At 49.7% G+C, this 19,259-nt stretch overlaps 1 protein-coding gene across 5 annotated transcripts in view; it reads left to right on the forward strand.

Annotated features, from left to right (window-relative positions):
• Window positions 1-634: 634 nt before the first annotated feature.
• The window catches only part of FANCG (FA complementation group G), a 36,266-nt gene continuing 17,641 nt past the window's right edge, over window positions 635-19,259 (forward strand). Inside the window, exons 1-9 of one of the 5 annotated variants that reach the window (XM_075580858.1) lie at window positions 635-920; window positions 1,306-1,451; window positions 4,018-4,111; window positions 5,646-5,777; window positions 7,207-7,403; window positions 8,503-8,662; window positions 9,674-9,804; window positions 17,833-17,979; window positions 18,562-18,722. In XM_075580858.1, coding sequence (XP_075436973.1) covers window positions 1,356-1,451; window positions 4,018-4,111; window positions 5,646-5,777; window positions 7,207-7,403; window positions 8,503-8,662; window positions 9,674-9,804; window positions 17,833-17,979; window positions 18,562-18,722 — 1,118 coding nt within the window. In that variant the 5' untranslated portion in view covers window positions 635-920; window positions 1,306-1,355. Of the gene's footprint in view, window positions 1,452-4,017; window positions 4,112-4,136; window positions 4,311-5,645; window positions 5,778-7,206; window positions 7,404-8,502; window positions 8,663-9,673; window positions 9,805-17,832; window positions 17,980-18,561; window positions 18,723-19,259 lie in introns of those variants that run through there. The other 4 variants (XM_075580859.1, XM_075580834.1, XM_075580865.1 and 1 more) reach the window with 4 other exon arrangements.

Here is a 19,259-nt window from a genome sequence, read left to right on the forward strand (position 1 = left end):
CTGGGGGGACTTGTGTCTCCCTGCCGCACGCCCTTCCTGAGGCTTATATTGCTTGTATCGACCTGTAGCCAAATAGTTGTTGTGCCATTGTTGGAAATGTTTCTTATCATATCAATGTACGCTTTTTCAGCATTTCATCTTCGGATATATTCGGCGATCATCCAGGAGGACATCTTTCTTTCCCCCTCCCTTATATTTGGTCTTTTCCCACTTGTTTTGGCATATTTTGGAGTATCCTATTACCACTGGGACTTATATTTTTGCCTTGTTGAACTATTTGGGACAATTAATTTTATATTTTTGTTTCTTGGCTATATGTTTTTACTGTTAACTTTATTATTGACACAGTGTATTATTTTTAGGCTATGAAGTGTCACATATATTTGATAATATTCACTTCACAGTCACAGTATTATCTATTTTAGTGGTGCTACTGTGTGTGTAGCAGTAAAGTTTGTTTAAATAGAAATGTGTGTGAGGTGACAGCTCAGTGAGGGGACAGGAAATACATGATTACATGTCCGCTTCTGACTGAACACCGGAAGTGCATGGTTTCCCTTACTGGGTGTAAGGGGGGGGGGGCCACAATTCGGGTGTAGCAAGATGGCCGTAGCTCTCCCTCGTGACGTATGTAGGCGCCCGCGCGCCCCGGTATGACGGTGAAAGAGATCTGCGTTTGGAAAGCTGGCGCGCGCTGCTTCTCCCGGACTGCAGGGTCCTGGCGCGCGCTGTAGACACGCGCTGCTTCTCGTGGGCTGCAGGATCCGGGACCATTCTGGCGGGAAAAGATCAGTTACTCCGGGCGGGACAGTGACACAGTCGGTTCCCCTACACCCTGCGACCTCCAACCGCCCGGGGTTGGAGACTGCCCCCTGCAATATTCTGTACCAGTGATAGTACTGCAGCCCTCACATGGGGATGTAGGAAACCCATTATATACTTCACCCTATGAACTGCCCCAGACACCTTGACAGCAGCCCACAAATTACCCCTTATTACCCCACTGATGCTGCCACACTGTCTTATTACCCCACACACGACCCATTATTACCCAGCAAATGCTGCAACTCTGGCATAATACCCCACAGACTACCCCTTCCTTATTACCCTTCTCTTGGGACATGGATTTATTACCCCACAAACTACTTCCATAATCGTGCCGTCGATGTAGGATACTGTGGGTTATTTATCTCTGCACAAACTGCCCTGTTATTCTACCCCCCCCTCCCACCCCCCTTGGGAACCAAGGCTCTGGGGTAACATCGTCTGTACATACCATCGCTGACGGCCATGTCCATCCCGCAGGATATGCCCCCGGTGTGTCCGTGAGACGTTTGTTCTAACTTGCAGAGGACATGGAGGTGTGGGGAGAGGCACCCCGAGACCTTCCCGGGGGCGACTGTCTAACATGGTGGTCAGATGAGAATAACGCCATCGTCAGCCAGTGGCGGGTACTGCCATCTTCTTTATATTTACCCTATGCGTTACGGAAACATTACCGCATGTGTACGCGGGGAACAAGTTCTCAGAAAGGATTTGCTTTGCCAAATGAAAGGGTTCACTTCTCAGTCACCCGGCTGCAAAAAAACCGCACCAGAAAGAAAGGGAATCCTGTTAAAAAATGATATAATTTACTACTTGGATAAATTCAATGTATTTGCTTTTATCCAGTGGTGCCCCGGAGAGGGTTTTCTACCACTAGTCATCGGGACCCTAAACAATGGGAATTTTTTTTTTTATAATCTGCTCGGAAAATGTTGCCTCCCTGCACCCGGAGGCTCCTCGTCTGCCGCGGGGGCTGGAGAGAGCACCGGGGCCGGTGCAGGAGAGACCACGGGGTGGGGGTGCGGCGCAGGAGAGACCGCAGGGGCCGGCGCAGGAGAGACCGCAGGGGCCGGAGCAAGATAGACCACGGGGGCTAGAGAGGCGGTGGGGGCTGGCGCAGGAGAGGAGTTGGGGGCCGGTGCAGGAGTGACCACAGGGACAGGAGAGGCAGCGGGGGCCGGCACTGGAGAGACCACAGGGACAGGAGAGGCAGCGGGGGCCGGCGCAGGAGAGACTGCGGGGGCTGGAGAGATGGTGGGGGCCGGCGCAGGAGAGACCACGGGAGCTGGCGCTGAACATCTTGAAGCGTAGTTGTCAATCCCCGCTCTGGTTGTTAAAGTCGCTCCACTTTATTGTATTGTGGCAAGCGAGTTCGGGAATAGGGTGTCCAGTGTTGAACCAAACTGCTGTTTTTGGACACTGTCCAGCAAACAATTAGAGGTTATACTGGACATGTGTCCGGTATTCTCTTTCTGGACTTTGTGATCTGACCGGCTTTGGGGACCGCTGGATTTCCCTGAGTGGGGCTTGGCAGCTTCCTCCATCCTGATTGGCTGCATTACCAAGCAGCAACCAATCAGGAGGTGTCAGGAGCCTGGGAGTGCTTTCACCATTGTGTCCGGTATTTTTGGGGAATCCGCCCGGCAACCTTAGGCTAAGGCCCCGGTAACTCCGCTGCAACGCGCGCCCGCGAGATTAGCGGCGCGTGCAGCCGATTCCCTGGTCTGCAGCTCACAGCAGGAAGAGAGACCGGGGGCGGGGGGGGAGTGACGGGGGCGCGGCCATGATGTCACCCGGCAGGTTCGCCCTCATTGGCTGAACCGCTGGGGGGCGTGCCGTGTCGCGAGTCCTACTCTCAATTCTATTGAGAGCAGGAGCAGCTCTCACCCCAGCGCTGCGGCCCCCCCACGCGGCGGGCACGGCGCCATTGAGGGGAGGGCTCTTGTCTGTGGCGGACGCTGTAGTAGGCAGCGGGGTCAAGGCCTTATTGGAACCACAGCAGTGATAGACACTCTGCTCCACTGGAGGTCACCTCCATATTTACCCCAATGTTACTCGTCTCAGGTGAGTGGGTTTTTTTGTTTTTGCCCGTCTACTGGATATAATTCAGGCTCGCACAGAGAGAAGCCGTTTCTGCCTGTGTGTTTGTAGGATTAACTACAGTTACTTAGTGGCAGAACAAAGAAAGGTCTTCTAAATCAGTCTAAATGAAGAAACTGTTCTAAAGTAGATAATTGACTAAGAATATTTGGGCTGACAGTGAGATAAACAGGGATTTCTCACATCTATAAAGATTGGATTCATTTAACACCACCAAGCTAAGAACAGCTGAGGATTCTTCCCCCTATAACTACGTTCTCTGCGCCTGAAGGATGTGACCGACTGAAATTGTGCGGTGAAAATTGTTTTCTATCGTCTCTGATTAAATTGAGAAAATAACCGGGTTATGGGATATTTGATATATATTGAAAGGTGGGCCATTTATTTGCACCCATCTAATGAGCAAATGTTCAATAATAATCGCTGGATTTGCTGCTTGTGTAGTACATGGATATTGTAATATTTGTGAATAGAAATGAGTTCAACTAAAATAAAAACGATAAATATTTTAAGGAGCACTTTTCTTTGTTCTTTAATTAATGAAGGGGTTGCACTTTAGTGTGCGAGCAGTAGGATATATACATGCATACGCTACATCTGGTGAAAGCACTCCTGGAAGTAAATGGAATAAGAACAGGCACTTAGCTGTAACATAGTGGCTCGCTGGGCGATCGTGTTCATATGTCCTGATCAAAACAATATAAAAAATAGAAAAGGGCCACGACACTCCAGTATTAGAAAAATATAAAGATACATTTATTTAACACATTATGAGATACAAACAATAAAATCATAGCGATGTTACAAGCCAAAAACCAGTCCATATATATATATATATATATATATATAAATGTAACTACAACTGTATGCTCATCTGCATGTCTTAAGTAGGTCTGATATATATATATATATATATATATATATATATATATTAGTAATTATTGGGATAATATATGTTTAACATACACTGTTCTAGTGCAGGGGTGGCCAACTCTAGTTCTCAAGCCACCAACACAGGCCAGATTTTAAGAATATCCCTGCTTGCATTCATTGATAATGGAGTTACTGACGTTGGATTTGGTTACTTCGTAGGTTTCCGCCTCTTCCAGGAATCCACATCAGCTGAGGCGGCAGCAGCAGCAGCAATGTCACACCGACTTGTACAGACTGCTCCAGAAAATACAAGGTGCCCGCTCTTCCCTGTCATGTTCAGCTGTTCACAACCTGGATTAAAACGTAGTTCGGCAAATATGCTGCAGGTTTCCCTTGGAGCCTAATAGATGGGAGTAACGGCGTTGCTTTGGAGGAGGGAGAAGCTGATGAATTGGATCAGACAAAAACGTCTGCAGAGTATCTGTCCCCGTCCAGATTGGTTTCCTACATAGGTAGTGCACTGAGAAAAATCACACTGACACAAAGTTCAGAATGATAATGCTTCTCTTTATTGCTACAGCCCGCGTTTTTTATATAGGGGCTAAGGGGAGAGATTGTATGCAAAAGGAGCTGTCTGAGGTCTAAAGGTTGTGTGCCAATGCACAGGTCAGTGTCTCATTGGTTCTTGTTAGGTCTTTTCCTTGTATGGTCTTGTTATTGTAGTTTCAGTGGACACATCAGCTTTTGGTTTGGGTGCCATCTTCCATACTTGATGGGAGGGGTAGCTGCGGTAGCCATTTTGAGTAAGGAACATAGCAAGGTATTACAGATGAAGAAATAGGCATTTTATCCAATCCATCACACTGGCACCCGCCACCGTTTGTTAACCAGAGTCACTTACCATCCAGTTTTATTTATAATTCCCATTTTTATAAGGAAGCGTTTCAACAGAATGACTTACAAATCAGATGTATGTTTCAGCGTATCTTTTAGTGACCGGCTGTGTGAACCATTTGGGCCGGCAGCGTCGTTACTGAGCGTGTCTGTATACATACATTATATGCTGAAATTACTGCTCTTGGTTCTATTATACACCTAGCCCTCTCTCAGGGGGAAATATCAGCCGAGCGGCCTCACGTTTACACTATGCTGACTTGTTACCTCCCACCGATGTCCTGCGTTTGGGAAATTCAAAAATAAAGTGCTCAGTATAACTTGTGACCTCCTCATATTTGTGGGGGAAATACATCGTACCTCACTGGGTTACCAGACAGAGCTAGTATTGCTCAGGCTGCTGCGCTGATTCATGCAGACGTACAAGCTGCGCATTTTATTTATTTTCCCTTTAATATGTGCATCAATACAATGCACACAATGAGAAGTAATTAAATTGCCGATCGATCGGCGAAGATTCGGCTCGGGGGTTCGCTGAATCACTGTAGAGGAGTGTTGACTCCGTATCTGTGACTTTGTAAGTGGTTGCTATTGAAACAAAAAAAGGATTGTTACATTATAATACATTCAATTTTATTCAGAGTTGTTTTTTTTTTTTTTATTTTATAAATGCTACAAGTATTTTCTCATAGTATAGAACTGATTTATTAAAAATAACACACACCACGTAGGATATTGCTTGGACGGCAGCTTTAAGGGAGACTGCGTTTAAGTTTCCTTAGTTGGTCATTGCGTCTGAAATTCATTTTCCGTGTCCCGTTCACCCCCTCTTTTCCCCTTGTGCCATTTATATGATAATAACAGCCCACCCTGCATTGGGCCAGGCGCTGCGACTCTGTAGATATAATATCTGATATATAACTAACGCTCGCCGTTCCCGTGTGTGACCGCAGGTTTACCAGCCACTCTCCCCGGCCTTCCCCTCGAGTTAACGGTTCTGTACAACATGGTGGTTTTCCATGTCAACGTGACCGGCGGTTTCACGGAGGAACATACCAGACAGATAGACGGAGCACTGATCAGAGGTAAGAGATATATGTCTGCGTTTTCTTTGACCTCTTTTACTCTCTCCTTTCTGCTTTCACAGTGCTGGTAGTGTACGTAGCACCCTGCTATTTTCCCCATCGCCGCGTGTGTCCCGAGCTGTACCATGCCCATTCACTGCTCTGTGGGGCAGGAATTCGCGGCTCCCTATATTATACATTGTTTGCATTTTCATTCGGCAATATAATATTAATACTCTGCGCTAACACTCCCGTGTGACTGTAAGGGGCGTGAGCCCTCTTTTCTGTAGGAGCCTTTGGAGACCTAGCCTAGGGCAGGGGTGGCAAGGGCCACCAACAGGTCAGGGTATCGCTGCTTCAGCATAGGTGGTGCAGACTTCAAATGAGCCACTTGTGCTGAAGCAGGGATATCCTGAAAGCCTGACCTGTTGGTGGCCCTTGAGGAATGGAGTTGACCACCCTTGGCCTAGTGTGAGGAACCCCAACCCTCTCTAATAGCGCATCTGAGATCCGATGCATTGTAAGGAACCCCGACCCTCTCTAATAGCGCGTCTGATATCAGATGCATTGTAAGGAACCCCAACCCTCTCTAATAGCGTGTCTGAGATCAGATGCATTGTAAGGTACCCCAACCCTCTCTAATAGCGCGTCTGAGATCAGATGCATTGTAAGGAACCCCAACCCTCTCTAATAGCGCGTCTGAGATCAGATGCATTGTAAGGAACCCCGACCCTCTCTAATAGCGCGCCTGAGATCAGATGCATTGTAAGGAACCCCAACCCTCTCTAATAGCGCGTCTGAGATCAGATGCATTGTAAGGAACCCCGACCCTCTCTAATAGCGCGCCTGAGATCAGATGCATTGTAAGGAACCCCAACCCTCTCTAATAGCGCGTCTGAGATCCGATACATTGTAAATTCTTCTGTGTTTGGTGTCATTTTCATATGACCTGAATATTGCAGGGAACTCGTTAGGGAGTCCCGGGGAACCCCGGTTGAAAAACACTGATCCAGAGGGACATAATTCCTCCCTGCCCTATCCCAACACCGAATTTTGGGATGGGTATGATACTGTACACGCTGGGATAATTTATTAACCTTCCCATGATTAACCACTTAGTAGTCAAATGCACGAGGGTTACATGTTTGGGTTTTGCGCTTGCCTGGGATGTGTTGGGGACTGCATGTTTATTTTATAACACCCAGTATTAAGTGACCACAATAAAGTGGTTTTTATTCGGACCGTGAGGGTTTTGGATAAGATGGGGCCCTTTTTGGCCCTGCACACTTTGGCTATCAGAATTTTCACCAGCAAATTACGAAGTGCCCCAAAGGGTTAAATCGAGTAGAGTTAACAGGCAGACGGGCAGCTGTGTTTCATGGCGAAGGAAGCGGCCTAGTTTCTGAGCGCTGTACCCGGATGCGAGATAAAGACTGAATGTCTCTTGCAGTGTTGGAAGCGGGCGGCCTGGATGGAGGTAACGTGAGGAGCAGCGTGGGGCTGTGGCAGAGGGTACTCTATGCCGGGTACTCACAGGAGCTGTCTGCGTCCCTGCAGAGACTGGCTGCATTACAGGGGGCTATATGGCTGTCTGCAGACCACCTGCAAGACATCCAGGACCTTTTCCGGTTACTGACCAGCGCGGAGGTGAGAAGGCGGCAGCGCGGTGGGATTCGCGATGTTATGATAATGTTCTAGCGATTAGTAACTTTTAGTTCAGTGGATTTACCCGTTCCCACATATATCCCTACGGTACCATCATACAATAGGAACCTCTTGTGTGTTATTGTTTGGGGGGGAAAAGCTTTGCTAAGAAACGCTGGCGCGGCGTCCTGGCGCTGCTAATGTGTCCTGTGCAGAGGTCTCCAAAAGAGAGGAGACAAATCAATAAGTCTGCCATTCTTCCGTCATTTTGTGCGTGAGTATTTTTATAGCCGTTCTTTAAATCCAGGAAGACATTTGTGTAATCTGAGAGCCCTCCGATTACATTTTCCGTGTCTGTGCGCATTACCTTGTGACACTGAGGCCCGTGTACAAGATGCTGGGAAGAAGTCCCATTTGCTTATGTGCGTCTCCACTGCCGGGGCCGGCTGCTCGATCTTCCCCTAGGAAACGAGCGAGTGCACATAATGTTCCAGCTGGGTCATTAGGACATAGTAAAGGAATGAGGCGATGTGACCGGAGGTTACACTAGTTACTGTAAGTCATACCTAAACTTATCTGCACTCACATGCAGACCAAGAAGTAGGGCTTTTATAGGGGGTGAGTGGGGGTAACCCTACAGTTAGGCAGGATGTCATTAACATAGGCTTACTTTCTTCTCTCCCAACTTGCGCTAAACCCCTGTTTCAGGGTGTGTATCGGAGTAACACTAAGATGCACTTAACTTCACGCTATGGGAACATCACGTTCCTTTATGCTGCAATAACGTGACGGTACGCCCAAGATAATGAGAAGCAGTTAGTTCAACATTAGCGAGGATAGGCGCTAACTCGGGACCTTAACCTCTGACCCTGTATTAGTAAACATCCCGTTATGTTCCCTGACTTAACAGAACAACGTAGTGGATTTGGGCCTGAGACGTGTATCTAAAATGCTACTAGTGTTATTTGTTTGTTTTTAAAGCTGGTTTCCCCTCCTCGTTACACATCCCCCGTTATTCCTGGCCGGTTTTCCGCCCGTGCGGCGGCGTCTCCCCTTCCAGATGCAGGCCTTTATCTGCGCCTCTCCCCATCTGCTTCCCCAGGTTTCTGCTTCTCCTCCGGAGACCGACCACGCACAGTGTAATCTCCTCCGGCTGCTCGGAGCATGGAGAGCACCACACGAGGAGACAGGGTCTCTCCTCACCGCGCAGGCCGCGCACCAAGTGAAAGATGTCCTCTACACCTCCGCGGCTTTCCTGCAAGGTGCGCGCTCTGCTTTCATCATACGTTTTGGCGCAGGGCGGGAAATAACTTTCGTTCGAACGGCCCGCCCTGTCAGACCAGATTCCAGGTTCACCTCCCGGCAGCCTTTTTATAATCTCCCGAACTGTTACATGTAGGAGAGGGAAAACTAAACCATGACCCTTTTCTTCCTGGTCATCTTGCTGCAGAGGAGAGCCGTCATTACCAGTGGCCACGGTGATCGCTCACTCGCATGGGCTGCTGCGACCTTGTCATGACCCCCAGAGACTGAGCGTTCACTATTAATCCCCTGTAATTCCGCGCCCGTTGCATAGACCATGCACATCCTATAAGCATACGCTAAAATTCTCTTATTTTGGCTCACTCTTTCATGACCATATATGAATATTGTTATCGGAGGAGAACAGCCCAGTCACAGCAATCGTAAAAGTGACATCTCAATATCTTTTTTAATATATAGAACATCCTATCCTAAGTAACCTTCGACCCCTGACCGTTATCAGGGGTGGTGTGTTTGTACTCGCTACCGATGAGAGCAAACACGGAGCGTGCGTGAGCAGGGAGTGGAAACGTTATAATAAGTCCACCGATGTTCAATATAAATAGGTTACTTTCAGAATGTATGAGCTACGGTAACAATATGTAGCACACACAACACAAGTCTTACTTTCATGCACACATGGCTTTACTTCACTAATTGCAGATCAAGAATGACCTGTCAATAGCTTCATGGCGTGTTAAAGGAGCATCTTTACCCTTCCCCTTTAGGTTTGAAGCAGGGGGTCTCCGTAGCTGAACCGCATTGATTTCAGCTCTGGGGACCCCCTGCTCCCCGAGACACGTACCTCAGTAGTTGCTGCCGCAATCTCTCTGCAGGTTTAAATGTCCCGGTCATGTGGGCCAATAGGAAGCCGCAGGGCATGTCATCACGGCTTCCTATTGGCCCGCACGACGTGGGACATTTACATGTGGGCAGTGCCGTTGGTTATGTTGCCCATGTCTTTGTTTCAGGTATCCATGTGATGGAGGCGGGGGATTACCCGGCCGCTGTTCCTCTCCTCCAGGAAGCGGCGGGCAGCCTGTGCTCCAGCAGGGTCCTGGCTCAGATCTACACCTGCCTTGGCTGCTGCTGTCAGAAAGTGGTAATGTGCTGACACACGGGGAAGGCCCGAGCTTCTTCCATCCATCACAGTATTCCGTTCTATGCACGGGGAAGGCCAGAGCTTCTTCCATCCATCACAGTATCCCGTCCTATGCACGGGGAAGGCCAGAGCTTCTTCCATCCATCACAGTATCCCGTCCTATGCACGGGGAAGGCCCGAGCGTCTTCCATCCATCACAGTATCCCGTCCTATGCACGGGGAAGGCCAGAGCTTCTTCCATCCATCACAGTATCCCGTCCTATGCACGGGGAAGGCCCGAGCTTCTTCCATCCATCACAGTATCCCGTTCTATGCACGGGGAAGGCCCGAGCTTCTTCCATCCATCACAGTATCCCGTTCTATGCACGGGGAAGGCCCGAGCTTCTTCCATCCATCACAGTATCCCGTTCTATGCACGGGGAAGGCCCGAGCTTCTTCCATCCATCACAGTATCCCGTTCTATGCACGGGGAAGGCCCGAGCTTCTTCCATCCATCACAGTATCACGTTCTATGCACAGGGAAGGTCCGAGCTTCTTCCATCCATCACAGTATCCCGTTCTATGCACAGGGGAGGCCGAGCTTCTTCCATCACAGTATCCCAATCTATGCATGGGGAAGGCCGAGCTTCTTCCATCCATCACAGTATCCCGTTCTATGCACGGGGAAGGCTCAAGCTTCTTCCATCCATCACAGTATCCCGTTCTATGCACGGGGAAGGCCCGAGCTTCTTCCATCCATCACAGTATCCCGTTCTATGCACGGGGAAGGCCCGAGCTTCTTCCATCCATCACTGTATCCCGTTCTATGCACGGGGAGGCCCGAGCTTCTTCCATCCATCACAGTATCCCGTTCTATGCACAGGGGAGGCCCGAGCTTCTTCCATCCATCACAGTATCCCGTTCTATGCACGGGGAAGGCCCGAGCTTCTTCCATCCATCACAGTATCCCGTTCTATGCACGGGGAAGGCCCGAGCTTCTTCCATCCATCACAGTATCCCGTTCTATGCACGGGGGAGGCAGAGCTTCTTCCATCCATCCCAGTATCACGTTCTATGCACGGGGGAGGCCGAGCTTCTTCCATCCATCACAGTATCCCGTTCTATGCACGGGGAAGGCCCGAGCTTCCATCCATCCATCACAGTATCCCGTTCTATGCACGGGGAAGGCCCGAGCTTCTTCCATCCATCACAGTATCACGTTCTATGCACGGGGAAGGCCCGAGCTTCTTCCTTCCATCACAATATCCCGTTCTATGCATGGGGAAGGCCCGAGCTTCTTCCATCCATCACAGTATCCCGTTCTATGCACGGGGAAGGCCGAGCTTCTTCCATCCATCACAATATCCCGTTCTATGCATGGGGAAGGCCCGAGCTTCTTCCATCCATCACAGTATCCCGTTCTATGCATGGGGAAGGCCGAGCTTCTTCCATCACAGTATCCCGTTCTATGCACGGGGAAGGCTCGAGCTTCTTCCATCCATCACAGTATCCCGTTCTATGCATGGGGAAGGCCGAGCTTCTTCCATCACAGTATCCCGTTCTATGCACGGGGAAGGCCCGAGCTTCTGCCATCCATCACAGTATCCCGTTCTATGCACGGGGAAGGCCCGAGCTTCTTCCATCCATCACAGTATCCCGTTCTATGCACGGTGAAGGCCAGAGCTTCTTCCATCCATCACAGGATCCCGTTCTATGCACGGGGAAGGCCCGAGCTTCTTCCATCCATCACTGTATCCCGTTCTATGCACGGGGAGGCCCGAGCTTCTTCCATCCATCACAGTATCCCGTTCTATGCACAGGGGAGGCCCGAGCTTCTTCCATCCATCACAGTATCCCGTTCTATGCACGGGGAAGGCCCGAGCTTCTTCCATCCATCACAGTATCCCGTTCTATGCACGGGGAAGGCCCGAGCTTCTTCCATCCATCACAGTATCCCGTTCTATGCACGGGGAAGGCTCGAGCTTCTTCCATCCATCACAGTATCACGTTCTATGCACGGGGAAGGCCCGAGCTTCTTCCATCCATCACAGTATCCCGTTCTATGCACGGGGAAGGTCCGAGCTTCCATCCATCACAGGATCCCGTTCTATGCACGGGGAAGGCCCGAGCTTCCATCCATCCATCACAGGAGCCCGTTCTATGCACGGGGAAGGCCAGAGCTTCTTCCATCCATCACAGGATCCCGTTCTATGCACGGGGAAGGCCCGAGCTTCTTCCATCCATCACTGTATCCCGTTCTATGCACGGGGAGGCCCGAGCTTCTTCCATCCGTCACAGTATCCCGTTCTATGCACGGGGAAGGCCCGAGCTTCTGCCATCCATCACAGTATCCCGTTCTATGCACAGGGGAGGCCCGAGCTTCTTCCATCCATCACAGTATCCCGTTCTATGCACGGGGAAGGCCCGAGCTTCTTCCATCCATCACAGTATCCCGTTCTATGCACGGGGAAGGCCCGAGCTTCTTCCATCCATCACAGTATCCCGTTCTATGCACGGGGAAGGCCGAGCTTCTTCCATCCATCACAGTATCCCGTTCTATGCACGGGGAGGCAGAGCTTCTTCCATCCATCCCAGTATCACGTTCTATGCACGGGGGAGGCCGAGCTTCTTCCATCCATCACAGTATCCCGTTCTATGCACGGGGAAGGCCCGAGCTTCCATCCATCCATCACAGTATCCCGTTCTATGCACGGGGAAGGCCCGAGCTTCTTCCATCCATCACAGTATCCCGTTCTATGCACGGGGAAGGCCCGAGCTTCTTCCATCCATCACAGTATCCCGTTCTATGCACGGGGAAGGCCGAGCTTCTTCCATCCATCACAATATCCCGTTCTATGCATGGGGAAGGCCCGAGCTTCTTCCATCCATCACAGTATCCCGTTCTATGCATGGGGAAGGCCCGAGCTTCTTCCATCCATCACAGTATCCCGTTCTATGCACGGGGGAGGCAGAGCTTCTTCCATCCATCCCAGTATCACGTTCTATGCACGGGGGAGGCCGAGCTTCTTCCATCCCAGTATCACGTTCTATGCACGGGGGAGGCCGAGCTTCTTCCATCCATCACAGTATCCCGTTCTATGCACGGGGAAGGCCCGAGCTTCCATCCATCCATCACAGTATCCCGTTCTATGCACGGAGGAGGCCCGAGCTTCTTCCATCCATCACAGTATCCCGTTCTATGCACGGGGAAGGCCCGAGCTTCTTCCATCCATCACAGTATCCCGTTCTATGCACGGGGAAGGCCCGAGCTTCTTCCATCCATCACAGTATCCCGTTCTATGCACGGGGAAGGCCCGAGCTTCTTCCATCCATCACAGTATCCCGTTCTATGCACGGGGAAGGCCCGAGCTTCTTCCATCCGTCACAGTATCCCGTTCTATGCACGGGGAAGGCCCGAGCTTCTTCCATCCATCACAGTATCACGTTCTATGCACGGGGAAGGCCCGAGCTTCTTCCATCCATCAGAGTATACCGTTCTATGCACGGGGAAGGCCCGAGCTTCTTCCATCCATCACAGTATCCCGTTCTATGCACGGGGAAGGCCCGAGCTTCTTCCATCCATCACAGTATCACGTTCTATGCACGGGGAAGGCCCGAGCTTCTTCCATCCATCACAGTATCCCGTTCTATGCACGGGGGAGGCCGAGCTTCTTCCATCCATCACAGTATCCCGTTCTATGCACAGGGAAGGCCAAGCTTCTTCCATCCATCACAGTATCCCGTTCTATGCACGGAGGAGGCCCGAGCTTCTTCCATCCATCACAGTATCCTGTTCTATGCATGGGGAAGGCCAGAGCTTCTTCCATCCATCACAGTATCCCGTTCTATGCACAGGGAAGGCCCGAGCTTCTTCCATCCATCACAGTATCCCGTTCTATGCACGGGGAAGGCCTGAGCTTCTTCCATCCATCAATGTATCCCGTTCTATGCACGGGGAAGGCCCGAGCTTCTTCCATCCATCAGAGTATCCCGTTCTATGCACGGGGAAGGCCCGAGCTTCTTCAGTCCATCACAGTATCCCGTTCTATGCACGGGGAAGGCCTGAGCTTCTTCCATCCATCACAGTATCCCGTTCTATGCACGGGGAAGGCCCGAGCTTCTTCCATCCATCAGAGTATCCCGTTCTATGCACGGGGAAGGTCCGAGCTTCTTCCATCCGTCACAGTATCCCGTTCTATGCACGGGGGAGGCCCGAGCTTCTTCCATCCATCACAGTATCCCGTTCTATGCACGGGGAAGGCCGAGCTTCTTCCATCCATCACAGGATCCCGTTCTATGCACAGGGAAGGCCCGAGCTTCTTCCATCCATCACAGTATCCCGTTCTATGCACGGGGGAGGCCCGAACTTCTTCCATCCATCACAGTATCCCGTTCTTTGCACTGGGAAGGCCCGAGCTTCTTCCATCCATCACAGTATCCCGTTCTATGCACAGGGAAGGCCCGAGCTTCTTCCATCCATCACAGTATCCCGTTCTATGCACGGGGAAGGCCCGAGCTTCTTCCATCCATCACTGTATCCCGTTCTATGCACAGGGAGGCCCAGCTTCTTCCATCCATCACAGTATCCCGTTCTATGCACGGGGGAGGCCCAGCTTCTTCCATCCATCACAGTATCCCGTTCTATGCACGGGGGAGGCCGAGCTTCTTCCATCCATCACAGTATCCCGTTCTATGCACGGGGGAGGCCGAGCTTCTCCATCCATCACAGTATCCCGTTCTATGCACGGGGGAGGCCGAGCTTCTTCCATCCATCACAGTATCCCGTTCTATGCACAGGGAAGGCCAGAGCTTCTTCCATCCATCACTGTATCCCGTTCTATGCACAGGGAGGCCCAGCTTCTTCCATCCATCACAGTATCCCGTTCTATGCACGGGGAAGGCCCGAGCTTCTTCCATCCATCACAGTATCCCGTTCTATGCACGGGGGAGGCCGAGCTTCTTCCATCCGTCACAGTATCCTGTTCTATGCACTATGCGCTTTCATAACCAGACTGTGGGGTGCTATTACTTACGCGCAATCATTGCAGAGACTTTACAAGGCACATACACATTTTATATTACATATACACACATACAGACATTCAATCAGTAGCTCAATGTTTTGTGCATTTTGACACCTTCATCTTCTTTTTACAGACGTAATTTGTAAATATAATTTTGATATTTATGCCACGGTTTTTGAGTCAAGAGCTATGTTAACTAATAATTTGACGGTCTGGAATGTTCCTTTTTGACTCCAAATTCAGATAAAATGTTTTTTTGTTTTTTTTAAGACCCTAGTTAAGAATCGCTGCGTAGATGTTACAAATGTTTGGGGTTCATTTGAAGGACGCTTTACTGAGCAGCTCTTAATGCTCACTTTGTGGCTACAACAGCCGTTATGGCACTAAAGCCCTGCGACACCGTAGAGATGTCATCATAGCGGGGACAGCATCACTCTGTGTAGAGATGTGATTATACGGGGGACAGCATTGCTCTGTGTAGAGATGTGATTATAGAGGGGACAGCATTGCCCTGTGTAGAGATGTGATTATACGGGGGACAGCATTGCCCTGTGTAGAGATGTGATTATACGGGGGACAGCATTGCCCTGTGTAGAGATGTGATTATAGAGGGGACAGCATTGCCCTGTGTAGAGATGTGATTATACGGGGGACAGCATTGCCCTGTGTAGAGATGGGATTATATGGGGGACAGCATTGCCCTGTGTAGAGATGTGATTATAGAGGGGACGGCATTGCCCTGTGTAGAGATGTGATTATACGGGGGACAGCATTGCCCTGTGTAGAGATGTTATTATAGAGGGGACAGCATCGCTCTGTGTAGAGATGTGATTATACGGGGGACAGCATTGCTCTGTGTAGAGATGTGATTATAGTGGGGACAGCATTGCTCTGTGTAGAGATGTGATTATACGGGGGACAGCATTGCTCTGTGTAGAGATGTGATTATAGTGGGGACAGCATTGCCCTGTGTAGAGATGTGATTATAGAGGGGACAGCATTGCCCTGTGTAGAGATGTGATTATAGAGGGGACAGCATTGCCCTGTGTAGAGATGTGATTATAGCGGGGACAGCATTGCTCTGTGTAGAGATGTGATTATAGAGGGGACAGCATTGCCCTGTGTAGAGATGTGATTATAGAGGGGACAGCATTGCCCTGTGTAGAGATGTGATTATAGAGGGGACAGCATTGCCCTGTGTAGAGATGTGATTATAGAGGGGACAGCATTGCTCTGTGTAGAGATGTGATTATAGCGGGGACAGCATTGCCCTGTGTAGAGATGTGATTATAGAGGGGACAGCATTGCCCTGTGTAGAGATGTGATTATACGGGGGACAGCATTGCCCTGTGTAGAGATGTGATTATAGAGGGGACAGCATTGCCCTGTGTAGAGATGTGATTATAGAGGGGACAGCATTGCTCTGTGTAGAGATGTGATTATAGAGGGGACAGCATTGCTCTGTGTAGAGATGTGATTATAGTGGGGACAGCATTGCTCTGTGTAGAGATGTGATTATAGAGGGGACAGCATTGCTCTGTGTAGAGATGTGATTATAGTGGGGACAGCATTGCCCTGTGTAGAGATGTGATTATAGAGGGGACAGCATTGCCCTGTGTAGAGATGTGATTATACGGGGGACAGCATCGCCCTGTGTAGAGATGTGATTATAGAGGGGACAGCATTGCTCTGTGTAGAGATGTGATTATAGAGGGGACAGCATTGCCCTGTGTAGATGGTAGATGCCATTGTAGAGGGGACAGCATTGCTCTGTGTAGAGATGTGATTATAGAGGGGACAGCATTGCTCTGTATAGAGATGTGATTATACGGGGGACAGCATTGCCCTGTGTAGAGATGTGATTATAGAGGGGACAGCATTGCCCTGTGTAGAGATGTGATTATAGAGGGGACAGCATTGCTCTGTGTAGAGATGTGATTATAGAGGGGACAGCATTGCTCTGTGTAGAGATGTAATTATAGTGGGGACAGCATTGCCCTGTGTAGAGATGTGATTATAGAGGGGACAGCATTGCCCTGTGTAGAGATGTGATTATAGAGGGGACAGCATTGCCCTGTGTAGAGATGTGATTATAGAGGGGACAGCATTGCCCTGTGTAGAGATGTGATTATACGGGGGACAGCATTGCCCTGTGTAGAGATGTGATTATAGAGGGGACAGCATTGCTCTGTGTAGAGATGTGATTATACGGGGGACAGCATTGCCCTGTGTAGAGATGTGATTATAGAGGGGACAGCATTGCCCTGTGTAGAGATGTGATTATAGAGGGGACAGCATTGCTCTGTGTAGAGATGTGATTATACGGGGGACAGCATTGCCCTGTGTAGAGATGTGATTATAGAGGGGACAGCATTGCCCTGTGTAGAGATGTGATTATAGTGGGGACAGCATTGCTCTGTGTAGAGATGTGATTATAGAGGGGACAGCATTGCTCTGTGTAGAGATGTGATTATAGTGGGGACAGCATTGCCCTGTGTAGAGATGTGATTATAGAGGGGACAGCATTGCCCTGTGTAGAGATGTGATTATAGAGGGGACAGCATTGCCCTGTGTAGAGATGTGATTATAGTGGGGACAGCATTGCTCTGTGTAGAGATGTGATTATAGAGGGGACAGCATTGCTCTGTGTAGAGATGTGATTATAGTGGGGACAGCATTGCCCTGTGTAGAGATGTGATTATAGAGGGGACAGCATTGCCCTGTGTAGAGATGTGATTATAGAGGGGACAGCATTGCTCTGTGTAGAGATGTGATTATAGAGGGGACAGCATTGCCCTGTGTAGATGGTAGATGCCATTGTAGAGGGGGCAGCATTGCTCTGTGTAGAGATGTGATTATAGAGGGGACAGCATTGCTCTGTATAGAGATGTGATTATAGAGGGGACAGCATTGCCCTGTGTAGAGATGTGATTATATGGGGGACAGCATTGCTCTGTGTAGAGATGTGATTACTGAGGGGACAGCATTGCTCTGTGCTTACATGGCTTTGTCTCCCCTTCACCAGGGGAAGCCTCAGACTGCACTGCAGTACTGGAAACAAGCTCTGCAGGCAGATTTCCGCTGCCTCTCCGCCCTGTACCACACTTCTGAGCTGTACAAGCAGATGGACAAAACAGATGCGGAGCTGGAGGTGCTCAGTCTGCTTTATAAGGTGAGGCACTGAAAAAGCTCTCTTAACTTTAGGATAAATAACACATCCGCTGTGTGGTGAGAGTGTTCATCATGTTCATTTAGTTTTTGTTAAATCCACTTAAATCCAATCAACTCTTGATTAAATATTACTAAGTGGATTTAACAAAAACTAACACTAAATTAACATGATGAACCCTCTCACCACACAGCTGATGTGTTATATATCCTGGAGTAGTAGATTTGGGTGACTGGCCCGTGACAACGGTTATTATGCTGTAATTCTTGAAGATTGCAGAAACAAAATCCCCTTAACCTTTACCCATGCTGTAGAGAGAAGGGGGGCTGTAGTTATTAAAACACTGTACTTTCAATACAGTTCAACATAGTTACAATGAGTGTTCATTCTGTAGCCTCTGGCAGCTCCCTTTCCTCCCTGTGCGGGAAGCACAAACAGTACATTGTAGGCCTGTGAGGGGGAACGGTTTCCTATTGCCTAAAACGACCTCCGTTTCTGGTATCTGCAGATAGTCCTGGTAGCGGTCCGGTTTGTAACTTGTTGTAGTCGGTCATGGAACGAGCTATCTTTTGTTCCCTTCTGCAGGCTCTGGCAGGTCCCGGGCAGGTCGCTCCCTCCGCCGAGACTCACTTCCTCATCAGAACGGAGCTCATTCTGAACACCCCCGGGGTCACCTGCTCGCTCCGGGCGCCGAGTCCTTGGGAAGTGAAGTACTTGTTAGCAAGTCGCTGTCTCCAGACCGGACGGTAACGTTCAGTGTTCCCTTCTGTAACAAGCGGGGGAGGGGGTTGGGGGGGTTAATCATGTAAAATAATACACTTAGCATTTGACTGGAACCTATAGCTACAGACGTAAGAAGACTGCAGCATTTCTGTGTAATAATACCACATGCCTCCTGTTACCCCACGTCTGTGTCCAGGCTTTGCAATGCAACAAGCTTCCCGCAGGGCCGTCCCTCCCACACACAGTGACCTGTCTGTACAGTCACACCTGGGTGGTGAGGCCTTGTTTACGTTTGTATGATACGGTAATAGGATAAGGTACGGGGGGGGGGGAGCTGAGATTTGGGAGGGCACCTTACAGGAAGATAATACATCCACAATAAATAGGGATAAAGAAAATGATCATTGATTATTGGGGGATGGCGTATACTGTGCGTATACTGTGCGTATATAGGTTACTGTGTCCAGTGCGAACAAATTGTAGATCGATGCGGCAAGCACTCTGAAGGCCTGGGACTCGCCAGAGGATGATTAAAAACGAAAAATGTTTATTAAACTACA

Source organism: Ascaphus truei, chromosome 1 (assembly GCF_040206685.1).
Source record: "Ascaphus truei isolate aAscTru1 chromosome 1, aAscTru1.hap1, whole genome shotgun sequence".
NCBI classification, from domain to species: domain Eukaryota; kingdom Metazoa; phylum Chordata; class Amphibia; order Anura; family Ascaphidae; genus Ascaphus; species Ascaphus truei.